Consider the following 17,872-nt stretch of genomic DNA (forward strand, 5'->3'; position numbering starts at 1 on the left):
AGACCCGATCCTGTCTGATTACAGTAATCCATTAATATCAGCAACCAGTCTCTCTACCTCCACACCAGCATGGGTTAAAGATTTATCAATACTGGTTGAAGGCAGAAGTGGGGCAGTTGCTGTGGGCTTTGCTGCAGTATTGATAGATCTCTTCCTCGCAGATCCACACCGACCCGCAGGCCGCCTCCTGCAGACTTATTCTCCATGCAATATTCTTATTTTATTTATTTGTAGCCTCTGAAAAATCTAAAAAGGATGACCAGCGACCGAAAGAGGACAAACGACCCCGAGATCCCACCACGGCGCCACCGCCACCAAAACCTGCTCCAGCCAAACTGGCAAAACCCATCAGTAGCAGCAAACCGGCGCCTCTGCCCCCAGCACCGCCCCAGGCCCCAAGCGGCTTCAGCGCACACAAGGAAATCAAGCTAACGCTCCTTAGCAAGGTGATGTAATGAACCCCTCACATCCATTAGTCACACATCTGCCACCCGGAGCCAACAACATTCCTGCAGTTCTTCTCCTTCCACGGGGTTAAGTTCCCTAATATACATTACATCATTCATTCATCATTAACCAGAGCAGAAGCTCAGTGGCTGCTGCCAGGCAGAAGGAAACCCCACTGGGCCGCCAGGCAGAAGGAAGTGCAGGAAACCCCACTGGGCTGCCAGGCAGTAGGAAACCCCACTGGGGCGCCAGGCAGAAGGAAGCGCAGGAAACCCCACTGGGCCGCCAGGCAGAAGGAAGCGCAGGAAACCTCACTGGGCTGCCAGGCAGTAGGAAACCCCACTGGGGCGCCAGGCAGAAGGAAGCGCAGGAAACCCCACTGGGCCGCCAGGCAGAAGGAAGTGCAGGAAACCCCACTGGGCTGCCAGGCAGTAGGAAACCCCACTGGGGCGCCAGGCAGAAGGAAGCGCAGGAAACCCCACTGGGCCGCCAGGCAGAAGGAAGTGCAGGAAACCCCACTGGTGCGCCAGGCAGAAGGAAGCGCAGGAAACCCCACTGGGCCGCCAGGCAGAAGGAAGCGCAGGAAACCCCACTGGGCTGCTAGGCAGTAGGAAACCCCACTGGGCCGCCAGGCAGAAGGAAGCGCAGGAAACCCCACTGGGCTGTCAGGCAGAAGGAAGCGCAGGAAGCCCCACTGGGCCGTCAGGCAGTAGGAAGCGCAGGAAACCCCACTGGGCCGTCAGGCAGCAGGAAGCGCAGGAAACCCCACTGGGCCGTCAGGCAGTAGGAAGCGCAGGAAACCCCACTGGGCCGTCAGGCAGCAGGAAGCGCAGGAAACCCCACTGGGCCGTCAGGCAGTAGGAAGCGCAGGAAACCCCACTGTGCCGCCAGGCAGTAGGAAGCGCAGGAAACCCTACTGGGCCGCCAGGCAGTAGGAAGCGCAGGAAACCCCACTGGGCCGCCAGGCAGTAGGAAGCGCAGGAAACCCCACTGGGCCGCCAGGCAGTAGGAAGCGCAGGAAACCCCACTGGGCCGCCAGGCAGAAGGAAGCGCAGGAAACCCCATTGGGCCGCCAGGCAGAAGGAAGTGCAGGAAACCCCACTGGGCTGCCAGGCAGTAGGAAACCCCACTGGGGCGCCAGGCAGAAGGAAGCGCAGGAAACCCCACTGGGCCGCCAGGCAGAAGGAAGCGCAGGAAACCCCACTGGGCTGCCAGGCAGTAGGAAACCCCACTGGGCCGCCAGGCAGAAGGAAGCGCAGGAAACCCCACTGGGCCGTCAGGCAGTCGGAAGCACAGGAAACCCCACTGGGCCGTCAGGCAGCAGGAAGCACAGGAAACCCCACTGGGCCGTCAGGCAGCAGGAAGCGCAGGAAACCCCACTGGGCCGCCAGGCAGTAGGAAGCGCAGGAAGCCCCACTGGGCCGCCAGGCATTAGGAAGCGCAGGAAACCCCACTGGGCCGCCAGGCAAAAGGAAGCGCAGGAAACCCCACTGGGCCGCCAGGCAGAAGGAAGTGCAGGAAACCCCACTGGGCCGCCAGGCAGTAGGAAACCCCACTGGGGCGCCAGGCAGAAGGAAGCGCAGGAAACCCCACTGGGCCGTCAGGCAGAAGGAAGCGCAGGAAACCCCACTGGGCCGCCAGGCAGAAGGAAGCGCAGGAAACCCCACTGGGCCGCCAGGCAGAAGGAAGTGCAGGAAACCCCACTGGGCTGCCAGGCAGTAGGAAACCCCACTGGGGCGCCAGGCAGAAGGAAGCGCAGGAAACCCCACTGGGCCGCCAGGCAGAAGGAAGCGCAGGAAACCCCACTGGGCTGCCAGGCAGTAGGAAACCCCACTGGGGCGCCAGGCAGAAGGAAGCGCAGGAAACCCCACTGGGCCGCCAGGCAGAAGGAAGTGCAGGAAACCCCACTGGGCTGCCAGGCAGTAGGAAACCCCACTGGGGCGCCAGGCAGAAGGAAGCGCAGGAAACCCCACTGGGCTGCTAGGCAGTAGGAAACCCCACTGGGCCGTCAGGCAGTAGGAAGCGCAGGAAACCCCACTGGGCCGTCAGGCAGCAGGAAGCGCAGGAAACCCCACTGGGCCGTCAGGCAGCAGGAAGCGCAGGAAACCCCACTGGGCCGTCAGGCAGTAGGAAGCGCAGGAAACCCCACTGGGCCGTCAGGCAGCAGGAAGCGCAGGAAACCCCACTGGGCCGTCAGGCAGTAGGAAGCGCAGGAAACCCCACTGTGCCGCCAGGCAGAAGGAAGCGCAGGAAACCCCACTGGGCCGTCAGGCAGTAGGAAGCGCAGGAAACCCCACTGTGCCGCCAGGCAGTAGGAAGCGCAGGAAACCCTACTGGGCCGCCAGGCAGTAGGAAGCGCAGGAAACCCCACTGGGCCGCCAGGCAGAAGGAAGCGCAGCAAACCCCACTGGGCCGCCAGGCAGAAGGAAGCGCAGGAAACCCCACTGGGCCGCCAGGCAGAAGGAAGCGCAGGAAACCCCACTGGGCCGTCAGGCAGAAGGAAGCGCAGGAAACCCTACTGGGCCGTCAGGCAGAAGGAAGCGCAGGAAACCCCACTGGGCTGTCAGGCAGAAGGAAGCGCAGGAAACCCCACTGGGCCGTCAGGCAGCAGGAAGCGCAGGAAACCCTACTGGGCCGTCAGGCAGAAGGAAGCGCAGGAAACCCCACTGGGCTGTCAGGCAGAAGGAAGCGCAGGAAACCCCACTGGGCCGTCAGGCAGTAGGAAGCGCAGGAAACCCCATTGGGCCGTCAGGCAGTAGGAAGCGCAGGAATCCCTACTGGGCCGTCAGGCAGAAGGAAGCGCAGGAAACCCCACTGGGCTGTCAGGCAGTAGGAAGCGCAGGAAACCCCACTGGGCCGTCAGGCAGTAGGAAGCGCAGGAAACCAAGGAAGCGCAGGAAACCCCACTGGGCCGCCAGGCAGAAGGAAGCGCAGCAAACCCCACTGGGCCGCCAGGCAGAAGGAAGCGCAGGAAACCCCACTGGGCTGCTAGGCAGTAGGAAACCCCACTGGGCCGCCAGGCAGAAGGAAGCGCAGGAAACCCCACTGGGCCGTCAGGCAGCAGGAAGCGCAGGAAACCCCACTGGGCCGTCAGGCAGCAGGAAGCGCAGGAAACCCCACTGGGCCGTCAGGCAGTAGGAAGCGCAGGAAACCCCACTGGGCCGTCAGGCAGCAGGAAGCGCAGGAAACCCCACTGGGCCGTCAGGCAGTAGGAAGCGCAGGAAACCCCACTGTGCCGCCAGGCAGAAGGAAGCGCAGGAAACCCCACTGGGCCGTCAGGCAGTAGGAAGCGCAGGAAACCCCACTGTGCCGCCAGGCAGTAGGAAGCGCAGGAAACCCCACTGGGCCGCCAGGCAGTAGGAAGCGCAGGAAACCCCACTGGGCCGCCAGGCAGTAGGAAGCGCAGGAAACCCCACTGGGCCGCCAGGCAGAAGGAAGCGCAGCAAACCCCACTGGGCCGCCAGGCAGAAGGAAGCGCAGGAAACCCCACTGGGCCGCCAGGCAGAAGGAAGCGCAGGAAACCCCACTGGGCCGTCAGGCAGAAGGAAGCGCAGGAAACCCTACTGGGCCGTCAGGCAGAAGGAAGCGCAGGAAACCCCACTGGGCTGTCAGGCAGAAGGAAGCGCAGGAAACCCCACTGGGCCGTCAGGCAGCAGGAAGCGCAGGAAACCCTACTGGGCCGTCAGGCAGAAGGAAGCGCAGGAAACCCCACTGGGCTGCCAGGCAGTAGGAAACCCCACTGGGGCGCCAGGCAGAAGGAAGCGCAGGAAACCCCACTGGGCCGCCAGGCAGAAGGAAGTGCAGGAAACCCCACTGGGCTGCCAGGCAGTAGGAAACCCCACTGGGGCGCCAGGCAGAAGGAAGCGCAGGAAACCCCACTGGGCCGCCAGGCAGAAGGAAGCGCAGGAAACCCCACTGGGCTGCTAGGCAGTAGGAAACCCCACTGGGCCGCCAGGCAGAAGGAAGCGCAGGAAACCCCACTGGGCCGTCAGGCAGCAGGAAGCGCAGGAAACCCCACTGGGCCGTCAGGCAGCAGGAAGCGCAGGAAACCCCACTGGGCCGTCAGGCAGTAGGAAGCGCAGGAAACCCCACTGGGCCGTCAGGCAGCAGGAAGCGCAGGAAACCCCACTGGGCCGTCAGGCAGCAGGAAGCGCAGGAAACCCCACTGGGCCGTCAGGCAGTAGGAAGCGCAGGAAACCCCACTGTGCCGCCAGGCAGAAGGAAGCGCAGGAAACCCCACTGGGCCGTCAGGCAGTAGGAAGCGCAGGAAACCCCACTGTGCCGCCAGGCAGTAGGAAGCGCAGGAAACCCTACTGGGCCGCCAGGCAGTAGGAAGCGCAGGAAACCCCACTGGGCCGCCAGGCAGTAGGAAGCGCAGGAAACCCCACTGGGCCGCCAGGCAGAAGGAAGCGCAGCAAACCCCACTGGGCCGCCAGGCAGAAGGAAGCGCAGGAAACCCCACTGGGCCGCCAGGCAGAAGGAAGCGCAGGAAACCCCACTGGGCCGTCAGGCAGAAGGAAGCGCAGGAAACCCTACTGGGCCGTCAGGCAGAAGGAAGCGCAGGAAACCCCACTGGGCTGTCTGGCAGAAGGAAGCGCAGGAAACCCCACTGGGCCGTCAGGCAGCAGGAAGCGCAGGAAACCCCACTGGGCTGTCAGGCAGAAGGAAGCGCAGGAAACCCCACTGGGCCGTCAGGCAGTAGGAAGCGCAGGAAACCCCACTGGGCCGTCAGGCAGTAGGAAGCGCAGGAATCCCTACTGGGCCGTCAGGCAGAAGGAAGCGCAGGAAACCCCACTGGGCCGTCAGGCAGTAGGAAGCGCAGGAAACCCCACTGGGCCGTCAGGCAGTAGGAAGCGCAGGAAACCCCACTGGGCCGTCAGGCAGTAGGAAGCGCAGGAAACCCCACTGGGCCGCCAGGCAGTAGGAAGCGCAGGAAACCCCACTGGGCCGCCAGGCAGTAGGAAGCGCAGGAAACCCCACTGGGCCGCCAGGCAGTAGGAAGCGCAGGAAACCCCACTGGGCCGTCAGGCAGAAGGAAGCGCAGCAAACCCCACTGGGCCGCCAGGCAGAAGGAAGCGCAGCAAACCCCACTGGGCCGCCAGGCAGAAGGAAGCGCAGGAAACCCCACTGGGCCGTCAGGCAGCAGGAAGCGCAGGAAACCCCACTGGGCCGTCAGGCAGCAGGAAGCGCAGGAAACCCCACTGGGCCGCCAGGCAGCAGGAAGCCCCACTGGGCCGCCAGGCAGAAGGAAGCGCAGGAAGCCCCACTGGGCCGCCAGGCAGAAGGAAGCGCAGGAAACCCCACTGGGCCGCCAGGCAGAAGGAAGCGCAGGAAACCCCACTGGGCCGTCAGGCAGTAGGAAGCGCAGGAAACCCCACTGGGCCGTCAGGCAGTAGGAAGCGCAGGAAACCCCACTGGGCCGCCAGGCAGAAGGAAGCGCAGCAAACCCCACTGGGCCGCCAGGCAGAAGGAAGCGCAGGAAACCCCACTGGGCCGTCAGGCAGCAGGAAGCGCAGGAAACCCCACTGGGCCGCCAGGCAGTAGGAAGCGCAGGAAGCCCCACTGGGCCTCCAGGCAGAAGGAAGCGCAGGAAACCCCACTGGGCCGTCAGGCAGCAGGAAGCGCAGGAAACCCCACTGGGCCGCCAGGCAGTAGGAAGCGCAGGAAGCCCCACTGGGCCTCCAGGCAGAAGGAAGCGCAGGAAACCCCACTGGGCCGCCAGGCAGAAGGAAGCGCAGGAAACCCCACTGGGCCGCCAGGCAGTAGGAAGCGCAGGAAACCCCACTGGGCCGCCAGGCAGTAGGAAGCGCAGGAAACCCCACTGGGCCGCCAGGCAGAAGGAAGCGCAGGAAACCCCACTGGGCCGCCAGGCAGCAGGAAGCCCCACTGGGCCGCCAGGCAGTGGCCGGACTTTCCTGCTTCCATCCTCATGCTGCTTTGGAAAGTTTGGGAGTAGCTCCGGTTACCATCGGAGCCCAGGGAAAGCCTAGTGACCATCAATGCAGCCGCTGCATTAAGCTCAAAACCGCTTGGTAAGGTGGCAGCAGGACCTCCGACCATTCCAGAGCCTGGGAAAGCTGGGTGGCATCTCCTTGCAGGACGTGTCATGGAAACCATATTACTACTCGCCCAGCTTTCCCAGGATAACGGTTGTAACAGGTCATTCATGTCAAGATAATTTTTGTATCCTTTTTTCCTCTTTCCATTATTGTCCAGCGGCTTATCAGACCGTGTTCTAGAATCGGCCGTATTCTGCTATCCTTAAAGGGACATGCTGCCTGATATCTGCAATGATGAGGATGGTTTTCCTTGTGGATGATCACCCTTATTGTTGCTTATATTGTTAAGTGTTTTCTGACATTTTTAAACACCGGTCCCCACCGATCAACGCTTTGAGAAGGCGCCCGCGGTAGCGCTGTACCTTTCTCACAGCTTAGCCTAGGCCAGTGCCGTCACGTTCATTGCTGAAGTGAATGGGGTTGAGCGCCATATCATCAGCGGGGGTCCCAGATAGGTCATCAGTTTGGAAAACCCCTTTAATATCCACTTACACACATCAACAGCCCACAGTTAAAGGCAAGGCACAGATCTGTCGGTCAGGACACCGGATCCCATCCTCTGGTTCAGTGGTGACCACGTCCGTGGATCCTAACTCTCATCATTGTATCCCTTTGTATCCTTACAGAGCACTGATAAGGGAAGCAGGAAACGGTACGAGCCGTCAGATAAGGACAGGCCGGGCTCTCCCCCTGCCAAAAAATCCAACGTCTCCCCTGAGCGAGGTGAGTACTGAACCATATAAGATGGGGGCGCAGGGACAGGCTGTGTGGTATGAGGTGGGGACAGGGGACTGTACACGTCTAGGCAGCCGCTGTGCGCTCTATTCTGCACGTTCTCGACGGCTGCGCTCATTGCTCTGAATTCCTCAGGAGCGACCGCTGATTGTTTAGCGCTTTTTGTGATTTTTGTGCTGTTTACACAGCGGGTTCCATGGTGAACTTTCTAACGTGGGCTCCTGTCACTTCGCTGGTAAAAGTTCACCTACTATTTCCAGAAAAACGAACTAAATTTAGAAAACGGAACTTTTCTATTTCTGTCTTATTTCTGCAGTGTAGATACGTGTCCTCATAGGGGGGTGGCTGCTCTCAGTGGTCCCCTCAGCCAAAGTGCTTTTAACCATTTGTCACGAGCCGCCATTAAGAGTGTTAATAATACTTTGCTTGTATTGTTTTCTCTATTGCAGCAGTGCGGGACCGCAAGCCACCTGGAAAACCGCCATCCCCAAAAGTAGATCGCCAGCGGCTGCCCAACCCTAGGCCTTCCCCTATTCAGCCAGACAGGTATTGGCGTTGTGTAGGATTAAGAAATAACAGGACTGACTTTCTAAAACCGCACTGCACCTGTCCGCAGGTTGAGCTCAACCCTATTCATCTCCGTGGGGTTGAGCTGCAATACCGGACTCAACCTGTAGACAGGCGTGGTGCTGTTTCTGGAAGGAAGCAGCTGGGACCCTAAAAACCTGTACCTGCATAATACTGATCACGACTGAAGGTTTGTTACAGAGGGTTTCTCCAACCAATGTGTAGACTGATATAGCAGAGAATTATCTACCCTGGATACAACTGTAACAACCCTGCAGCTGAGAAGGTTCAGCCGCTCTGTATGGCTTTACTGGAATGTTCATCTTTTCTCCCTCAGGAAACGTCCGGCTTCTCCTCCAACCAAGAGTTCGAGCAAAGTCACCAGCATCCCAGGGAAAGCCCCGGAGGCGCCCCCCTCCGCCGCCGCCGCCAAGAGCGGCAAAGCGAGCACCCTATCCCGCCGAGAGGAGCTTCTCAAACAGCTCAAAGCCGTGGAAGACGCCATTGCTCGCAAAAGAGCCAAAATACCTGGGAAGGTATAGCAACGGGGTCCTGAGCCCCCAAGGAGCTTCTACAGAGACAGATACCAGCGGAGCCAGTGAGGAAGTCTGGCCACAGGTAAAGGAGGAATTCTGCTGTAGAGAAGTGAAGAGGATGCGCGGAGGAGGGGCTGACCGGAAACCGCCGTGCGAGCAGAGATCCCATGCCGCCCTTTCAGAGGATTCGCTATGGCTTGTTTTTATTTGTTTCTGGGTGATTTCTTTTGTTGTTTTTGGTGATCAGCCCCAATCCCAAAACTGCTGCAAGTCTCCTCAGACTCTGATCCCCTCTAGGAGGACGCGGTCTCGATCGTCTTATCGCCCCCTTTATTTGATGACAATGTAACGTTTTATTTGTATGAATTTGCCCGTTTTAGTCGGTAAAGACCGGGGGGAAGGGCAGTGAGTGGGGCGTCATAAAGGCGGATTCTTTGCTTGGGATGGTCTACCTGTTCATATTTTGGGGCGGGAGAAGAGGGACCCTGAAATAAAGTATTTTGATAAAACATTTCCGTCTGTTCAGTCTCATGGCGCCAAATAATATGTATGAAAATGCTGGAACGGCAAATCGTCCGCGTTATGCAATCGCTGTACACAAGCGCTTAGGCTGGGTTCACACTTGAGCGTTTTACAGCGCGTTCAAACGCGCTGTAAAACGCTCAACACATGAAAACCAATGCTTCCCTATGGCCCTGGTTCTCACTTGAGCGTTTTACAGCGCGTTTGAACGCGCTGAAAAACGCCCTACGCTCAAACAAGTTCTTGAGCTTCTTTGGGGCGTTTTGTCGCGCGTTTGCAGCCATAGGACACTGCAGTCAATCACACAAACGCGCGTAATAGGCGCGTTCACCATGGACAAAAACGTGCGACAAAAACGCGCGTTAAACGCGCATATCAAATTCGCTCAAGTGTGAACCCAGCTTTAGAAGAGATGGTTAAAATGATCAACTCCATGAGCTTTTAGGGAAAATCTAGTATTAGAAAAACATGGCTGCCTTTTTTTTGTGGTATTGCGGCTCGGCTCCAAGACCAGACCTGACCCACGGAACCAAAGCCGACAGATCTTTTACGTTATTGTGGCGGTTTGTTCGCACATGGCGTCTTTTCTCAGGCTATACACACAGGTTTTAGTCTTGGGCGTCTGTGAATCTGCAGTGATCTCTCCCTGGTCCGGTGTCGAGGTGGACGGATCACCAGTGGATCTCATTAGACTCGGGGATCTGGCAAAGCCGGACCAGCCTGCCAGCAGATCTCCTAACACCGATGTGAACGTGGCCTGTGCTCAGGATAGGACCGAGATCTCTTCAGATCCATGCTGCGCTGTGCAGCCTCTACCTCGGTCACGTAGCCTAGGCACTGAAGTGAATGGGCCTCAGCTACAATACCAGCACAGCCGCCGTGCCCTCCTCCAACAGCTGATCGGCAGGGGGTTCCAGGAGTCGGACCCCCACCCATCACATACTCATGGCCTCAGTATTACACCTACAGACAACCCCTTTAAGGCCCGTCTCCAGCCAGTATTAGGGGCTGTTGCGTGCACTCGTGCAGAGGATTTGCCACCTTCTTGTACAGTGAATGAAAGATGTTGCTTTTCCTTGTATCACAGCTTCTTCTGACATCAGATGTGACACCTTGTTTCCGCTGGCGGGTGTGACCGTGTTCTCCAAGTGTGTAAATGCCTAAGCAGGTGCCAGTTTCCGCACTGGTTTGGCCATCGCCCAGCTGGATGCAAAGAACGCTGGAGCCGGTATCTCCTGCGCGGGTTACGCTGTCCTCCCTCCTACTGCTGTATTTATATGTCGTATATGTAGACACCGCAGCACTCGCTTGTCTTCAATTCTGTGGAATTTATTTCACCAGCAAAAAATGCAACGTTTCGACCGTAATGGTCTTTCTCAAGCAACCTTGCTGGTGAAACAAGTTCCACAGAATTGAAGACAAGCGAGTGCTGCGGTGTCTACATATACGACGACGCATCCAAGGGGGAACCCCAGACGGGCACCACCACAAGATGAGGCTTTCGTATTCTGCTGTGCCGCTATACGCATTTTTTCCTTATGCTGTATTTATATGGCGTCGGGGAAACTGTACTGCCTGTAAAAAATAATCTCCTCCGCCGTGGTTCTGACCATGGAAGTCAATAGAGAACTGGAGCCCCCGGCAAAGTTTGAGTCATTCACGTAAAAGGCCTTTCCAGTTATCTGATCGGTGGGGTCGGACTCCCGTCAGCTGCTGGAAGGGCCCGTGACTACGGATGAGCGAACTTCTGTTTCAAGTTCATCGTACAAGCTTCGGGATATCTAAGAATTCCGTTAGATTGCACTAACGTGGACTATAAATTATGGTCCGTGGTAGCGGAATCCGTAATGGAATTCTTAGATAACCTGAAACACAAGTTCCCTCAACGCTACCCGCCACGTCTGGTCCATCCGTCACATTCCTGCAGCTCAGTCCCTTTTAAGCGAATGAGCGTGGGCTGCAATACCAAGCACAGCCACTATACAGAGTGCGGCGCTATGCTGCGAGGAGGTCACAACAGGAGGCTTCTGTGTCCAAAATGTCATTGGCCTGGTTGGACTATTGTTTGCCTCTTTACACTTGCTGCCCTGTTCACGGCCGGATTTTCCCTATAATAAACCACTGATAATTTATTGTGATAAGTACAACATGTAATGACAACCTCAGCTCTGCTACCTCTGTACAGAAACGATCCAGCTGTAGCTGCAGAACTGCCGTGGTCCTCTCCATTACAGTGGACTATGTGAGAGCTCCCCCAGGAGGCCACAGACGGAACTGATCCCATCTTGATATGGATGCAGTTCTATAATGGGCCCTATTACCAGGGAAATGTTGCTGCCCAAATATCGCCTACGATCGGCTACATCAGTCTGCACGAGGAACAAAGAATAGGTAGGGTGGGTACATCCGCCCAGGAATTTAGATTGCAAAATCCAAAAATTGTTTTCTATTTATAGCTGAGGCCAGGACCTCATTACACCGATTACTCTGCCCCCAGAAGTGTTATCATGTGGCCGAGGAGGCCTGGCTCTGGGTATCTGGAAATACCACGTTACTAGGTCACAGCTATTCCATTGTTACCCAATGACAAACCCTAACCGGCGGCCTCCATCAGCGCAGCACATGGCACCAGGACTGGCAGGAATGACGGACAGGGAGTGTTGACAGAGTACTTGACATGAGCCATTGTCCCATGATTGCACTGACCTCATCAAATGACCTTGGCACAATTAGGGCTCCGACACCCCGTCATTAGGCCTCTGTCCGATCCTTCATGTCTTGTCGTAGGGACAAACCTCTCCATCCATGTGCAAAACTGCTTTTAAGACTCGATTCCCGTTTTTTGTTTGTTTGTTTTATTTTATATAATTTGTAGCAAATTATTGTAAACACCAGCGAGGCTGAGCAACCAGCAGACGGGGCCAGGAGTGTTGTCATAGGGCCACTGAAGCCCCTCTGCGCTAGTGTGCCTAAGGTTTTCCTTTTGTCCTGTGGTCGTAGCCCTATGACAAGCCTGACGAATATCAGAAAAACCGCTGCCTCGCCCATAGCCGCCAATCCCAGGGAAAAAATAGAAGCGGAAATCGGGATAATTGCTCTGCACGGAGGCCGGATTGAATGCATCCACATCAATGTCCAGGCGCCATCGGATAAGCCTAAGCTGCCAGAAGTGTTGTCATAGGGACACTTGCTGCTTATAGCTGTCATGGCCGCTCACTTGAAATAAAAAGGGGGAAAATGGCACAAACAGAGAAAAACACAAAACCTACAAATATTAGCCGCTGCGAGAAACTCCCCAAAAACTCCCCAATGCTCGGTTCCTCCCCCGTGGACCCCTCATTGTTAGCCCGCCCCTGCTTATCCGTCTTCTCCCACCAACCCCCTGTTTTTACAACTATTCAGTTATCGCACAGGATAGGAGCTGAATATTAGATCGTGGGGGGCTGTGATCCGCAGAACAAGGGGTCCCTCTAGTGCGCCATTCACACCAGCCCCAATACCGCCTCATTCAGAGAGGGGTGCCTCCATTCAGCAGAATTGTTCTGTTCTTTGGGTGACAAATACTTTTGTACGTCAAGTCCTTAAGGTGCTTTACCCAAAAAAATCCCCATAAATATATTTTAAAAAATAAATTAAAAAAATATACAAATAAAAGAGCCCATAGAATAGTCCATTTTTGGAGTGAATTCTCTATAAAATACGATTTTAAAATAAAACAAAAAAAAAAGACTATTTACCTCTTTTTTTTTTAAAGCAGTTTCTAGAGTTAGTAAAACAAAATATAGCGCCACCCTGGTCCACAGGTCGTGCACGGTATTGCAGCTCTTAACCTTTCACTTCAATGGGGCTGAGCTGCAGTTCAGGACACAAACCAAGGACCAAGGTCGTGGCGCTACTTCCAGAGGAAGGCAATCCCAGGATCCCCTTCACCTAAAAGCTGGGTGATCATCTACATGACCACAGCACCCACCGGGGTTGTCACCCAGCTTTCCTAGAGCCCAGCATGGCCATAACACATAAACCACAAAGACAGCTAATTGTCTCCGGGACCTGCAACCTCAGACATATAGGTCACCCAGCTTTCCTGGGAACAAAAATGGCTGAAAAATAAGTTTTCAAAAACTTGACATGAGTGTCACTCAGGAATTTATTTTTTTATGGATTGTTTTTTTTTCTTTTAGTTTTTATATTGATATTACTTTTATAATTTTTTGTATTTTTGTTTGTTAAGGTTTTTCTATTTGTATAGCTTTTATTTGCTTTTGTAGATGTTTTTTAAGTTTTTTTCTCATTTTTGTTTTGCTTCTGTAGAATTTCAGGGTTTTTTTTTAGTTTTTTTTGTATTCATTTTTATAAAACGAAAATGTCCTAATGTTTTGTCATTTGATTGGAAACTGTGAGGAGCCCAGGGTTCCCCGGGTCATTGCATGAGGCTCCTCTGGGGGACAGCGCAGCTTGCAGGCACCAGGGATCTTTGCAAATTGCTTATTGAGGAAAGTAAAAAAAAAAAAAAAAGTAGAATTATAAATAGACGAGATGGTTGCAGGCAGTGAATGGAATGCAGCGAGTTCTCTTATCCAATGCTTTACCTGCAAGTGACAAGGAAGTAGGATGAGTGTAAATCAAACTTCCCTTTACGTAAGGAGGTGGAGACCTGCCCTCACCTGGATTTTCCAAGGGAGGATTCAGGTTTGTATATAAAATGAAAGAGTGGAAGGACCAAAGCAGAACTCAGCTGAGCATCACATATCAGGCAACATCCTTCCACCTGTACCAGCAAGACCAAGACCAGCATGTCCACTCTGGTAAGCAGATCACTGCCCTGCTCCTGTATCAGCACCCCAGCAGGACCCCACAGCCTGGCAGAGGGTCCTGGCACCCAGATGGTGCATGTGCAGGAACGCTGCTGCTGCTGCTGCCAATCCTCTGCCTTAATCAGGCGCTATCTGACATCTAGAGGCTGCAAGTGGAACTGCACCATAGAAACCTTAGCAAAATGCTTATAGTTCATGCCTTATATTTTGAAGGCTGCACATTTTTGGATTCTAGTGACCGGCGACAGTACTGCAGCACAATATTTCACTCAAATCTCTAATGTTTATGTAACTTAACATAGAAATAGTACAAATTGTAAGTTTTTGGGGTTGTCTTGTGCATAGGATCCACTAGGAGAACTTTCCAGCAAAAGAAATGAATGTATTTAAGGAAGTAAAAGAAAATGTATAATAATTGTATTCTTTCTGCCTCTTCTTCCAGTGGGTCGTCTTATTACTTGCCGTTTGGTCCATCAATATCTGCTGTGCGAAGCATGCTAAGCACAGGAACCAAAATCATAACCAGGACAGCGTCTACTGCTTCAGTGAAGAAGAGCTGGAAAATACCCCCTCCAAGGTTCTGCATCATTTTGTGAGCAGCAAGATGCATTGGGAGAGATACTCTGCAGTGAACCTGGTGAGCACGCTGGAGGAAAACGAGAGCAGAAGGAAAAGACGCAGGAGAACCCCACAACCCACCTGCCACATGAGCACATTGAAAAAGGGGCACGCCCTGAACGAACGCTCCATCTCCCCGTGGACCTACCGGTAAGTCCCCTCCGTCACGTCACAATGAACCATCTTCAAATACGGTGAAGACTTTAGCGGGTTGTAGCCTGGCATGGGGTAGTAGAATATATAGCCATATATAGCGCCAATGTTTCTTCAGAGCGAAACACGGTCTTGGGTTTGAGGAGTAAATAACAATCTGTTGTCAGATCATGCTGGGAGTTGTAGTTTTGCAATATTTAAAGAGCCGCAGGTTGGAGCCTTCTAGAGTAGATCAGTCTGGGTCCATTTCTGCCATAGAAGGCTCAGTTGGCCGGTCATTGGGTCACTCTCCTCTGACCTTTACCTTTTATGTTCACAGAATTGACACCGATGAGAGTCGTTATCCGCAAAAGTTGGCGTTTGCGCACTGTCTCTGCGAGCACTGCATCAGCTCCGAATCTGGGAAGGAGACCTCATCCTTGAATTCCGTGCAGGTCAAGCAGACGATGCTGGTGCTGCGGAAGAAGAGATGCCTGGACACAGCCAAGTTCACCTTTGAATTGGAATACATAAGCGTCCCGGTGGCGTGCACCTGCTCCGTGCCCCGCTACTAGGACTAATCTGCTCCTATGGAGACGTGATCCTTCAGGCTATCCAAACACCCGGTCGTGACCATGTCACACTCAGTTTGTTTGTTTTAGAACATTTCTTGTCTTATTTTCACTTTGCAGAATGTGTCCGGGGAAACTGCTTAAACAACAGTTCCCCATTTTATAGAAGTTGCTCCCTGCAACCATGATGATCTCATTTACCAATGTATAGCCCTTGAGGTGTTTTTCAATTACCTGCTACATAATAATTCCAGTAGGGAAGAGCTAGTTAAGCAATTTCCTACTACAGATGTAGATTTAAAATGAACCCAACACTTTAAATATCCTAAGACCTTATTGTTCTGCCTCCATGGTAGATTTACATTATTACATCCCAGATGATTCGCTGGTCGAATCCTTTCTACGTTGATACTTTGTTTGTAAATGTTTCTTCACTATATTATGTATCATGTTTATTAACCCTCAGTGGTTTGCAGCTGTTGTGGAACTACAACTCCCAGCATGTGCTCCTACCCTGAGGCCCACAGTGTGATCTCCATTTTAGGAAACACCAGAAAAGGTTATTGCTATAATATAGCGCATTTCCATCATAATCTTTGTCTTCCCGCTCGTCTCAGGATGAATATCAGGGGGAGGGGTCAGAGAGTTTGTGATTATTTTTTACTATGAACCAGATGAATATTTATTTAATTAATATTTAACAATATTTAATATTTGCAGCTGTGATAAAGTTTTTATTATTTATTGTTGTTTGTTGTGTTATAAATGGCGAAGTGCTGTACGCTGCCGCTGCTTTCATGTTCATTTCATCTTATTACCACTGAATTTTGCATTTAAAGTTTGTCTACATTACAGCAAATAAAAAAATTGTGAAAAAGAAACTGATTGTGGAGTGGTACTGTGCAGTGTGTATATATATATATATATATATATATATATATATATATATATATATACAGAATAAGAGCAGATACTGAGGATTACACCCGGTATACAGGACAGGAGAAGTGGTACTGTGCAGTGTATGTGTATATATATATACAGAATAAGAGCAGATACTGAGGATTACACCCAGTATACAGGACAGGAGAAGTGGTACTGTGCAGTGTATATATATACAGAATAAGAGCAGATACTGAGGATTACACCGGTATACAGGACAGGAGAAGTGGTACTGTGCAGTGTATGTGTATATATATATACAGAATAAGAGCAGATACTGAGGATTACACCCGGTATACAGGACAGGAGAAGTGGTACTGTGCAGTGTATATATATACAGAATAAGAGCAGATACTGAGGATTACACCCAGTATACAGGACAGGAGAAGTGGTACTGTGCAGTGTATGTGTATATATATATACAGAATAAGAGCAGATACTGAGGATTACACCCAGTATACAGGACAGGAGAAGTGGTACTGTGCAGTGTATATATATACAGAATAAGAGCAGATACTGAGGATTACACCGGTATACAGGACAGGAGAAGTGGTACTGTGCAGTGTGTATATATATATACAGGATAAGAGCAGATACTGAGGATTACACCCGGTATACAGGACAGGAGAAGTGGTACTGTGCAGTGTATATATATACAGAATAAGAGCAGATACTGAGGATTACACCCAGTATACAGGACAGGAGAAGTGGTACTGTGCAGTGTATGTGTATATATATATACAGAATAAGAGCAGATACTGAGGATTACACCCAGTATACAGGACAGGAGAAGTGGTACTGTGCAGTGTATATATATACAGAATAAGAGCAGATACTGAGGATTACACCGGTATACAGGACAGGAGAAGTGGTACTGTGCAGTGTATGTGTATATATATATACAGAATAAGAGCAGATACTGAGGATTACACCCGGTATACAGGACAGGAGAAGTGGTACTGTGCAGTGTATATATATACAGAATAAGAGCAGATACTGAGGATTACACCCAGTATACAGGACAGGAGAAGTGGTACTGTGCAGTGTATGTGTATATATATATACAGAATAAGAGCAGATACTGAGGATTACACCCAGTATACAGGACAGGAGAAGTGGTACTGTGCAGTGTATATATATACAGAATAAGAGCAGATACTGAGGATTACAACCGGTATAACAGGACAGGAGAAGTGGTACTGTGCAGTGTGTATATATATATACAGGATAAGAGCAGATACTGAGGATTACACCCGGTATACAGGACAGGAGAAGTGGTACTGTGCAGTGTATATATATACAGAATAAGAGCAGATACTGAGGATTACACCCAGCATACAGGACAGGAGAAGTGGTACTGTGCAGTGTGTATATATATATATACAGAATAAGAGCAGATACTGAGGATTACACCCAGTATACAGGACAGGAGAAGTGGTACTGTGCAGTGTATATATATACAGAATAAGGGCAGATACTGAGGATTACACCCAGTATACAGGACAGGAGAAGTGGTACTGTGCAGTGTATATATATACAGAATAAGAGCAGATACTGAGGATTACACCCAGTATACAGGACAGGAGAAGTGGTACTGTGCAGTGTGTATATATACAGAATAAGAGCAGATACTGAGGATTACACCCAGCATACAGGAGAAGTGGTACTGTGCAGTGTATATATATATATACAGAATAAGAGCAAATACTGAGGATTACACTCGGTATACAGCACAGGAGAAGTGGTACTGTGCAGTGTATATATATACAGAATAAGGGCAGATACTGAGGATTACACCCAGTATACAGGACAGGAGAAGTGGTACTGTGCAGTGTATATATATACAGAATAAGAGCAGATACTGAGGATTACACCCAGCATACAGGAGAAGTGGTACTGTGCAGTGTATATATATATACAGAATAAGA

At 52.4% G+C, this 17,872-nt stretch overlaps 2 protein-coding genes across 3 annotated transcripts in view; both read left to right on the forward strand.

Moving 5' to 3' along the window:
- The window catches only part of ZC3H18 (zinc finger CCCH-type containing 18), an 85,202-nt gene extending 76,347 nt beyond the window's left edge, over positions 1 to 8,855 (forward strand). For both annotated transcript variants that reach the window (XM_040409044.1, XM_040409045.1), the window contains 4 exons: positions 235 to 446; positions 7,133 to 7,229; positions 7,691 to 7,787; positions 8,146 to 8,855. In XM_040409044.1, the coding sequence (XP_040264978.1) occupies positions 235 to 446; positions 7,133 to 7,229; positions 7,691 to 7,787; positions 8,146 to 8,350 (611 nt within the window). In that variant the 3' untranslated portion in view covers positions 8,351 to 8,855. The remainder of the gene's footprint in view (positions 1 to 234; positions 447 to 7,132; positions 7,230 to 7,690; positions 7,788 to 8,145) is intronic.
- Positions 8,856 to 13,411: 4,556 nt separating this feature from the next.
- IL17C (interleukin 17C) lies at positions 13,412 to 15,839 on the forward strand. Its single transcript, XM_040409062.1, has 3 exons — positions 13,412 to 13,671; positions 14,123 to 14,448; positions 14,771 to 15,839. The coding sequence occupies exons 1-3, from the start codon at positions 13,660 to 13,662 to the stop codon at positions 15,003 to 15,005; spliced, it is 573 nt and encodes a 190-aa protein (XP_040264996.1). The 5' UTR covers positions 13,412 to 13,659; the 3' UTR covers positions 15,006 to 15,839.
- The last annotated feature ends 2,033 nt before the right edge of the window (positions 15,840 to 17,872 follow it).

The sequence above is a fragment of the Bufo bufo genome, chromosome 10 (assembly GCF_905171765.1).
Source record: "Bufo bufo chromosome 10, aBufBuf1.1, whole genome shotgun sequence".
NCBI classification, from domain to species: domain Eukaryota; kingdom Metazoa; phylum Chordata; class Amphibia; order Anura; family Bufonidae; genus Bufo; species Bufo bufo.

Coding starts and splice junctions, on each gene's coding strand:
- IL17C (XM_040409062.1), top strand. Junction 14,449..14,770: donor ATCTCCCCGTGGACCTACCG/GTAAGTCCCCTC, acceptor TTATGTTCACAG/AATTGACACCGATGAGAGTC.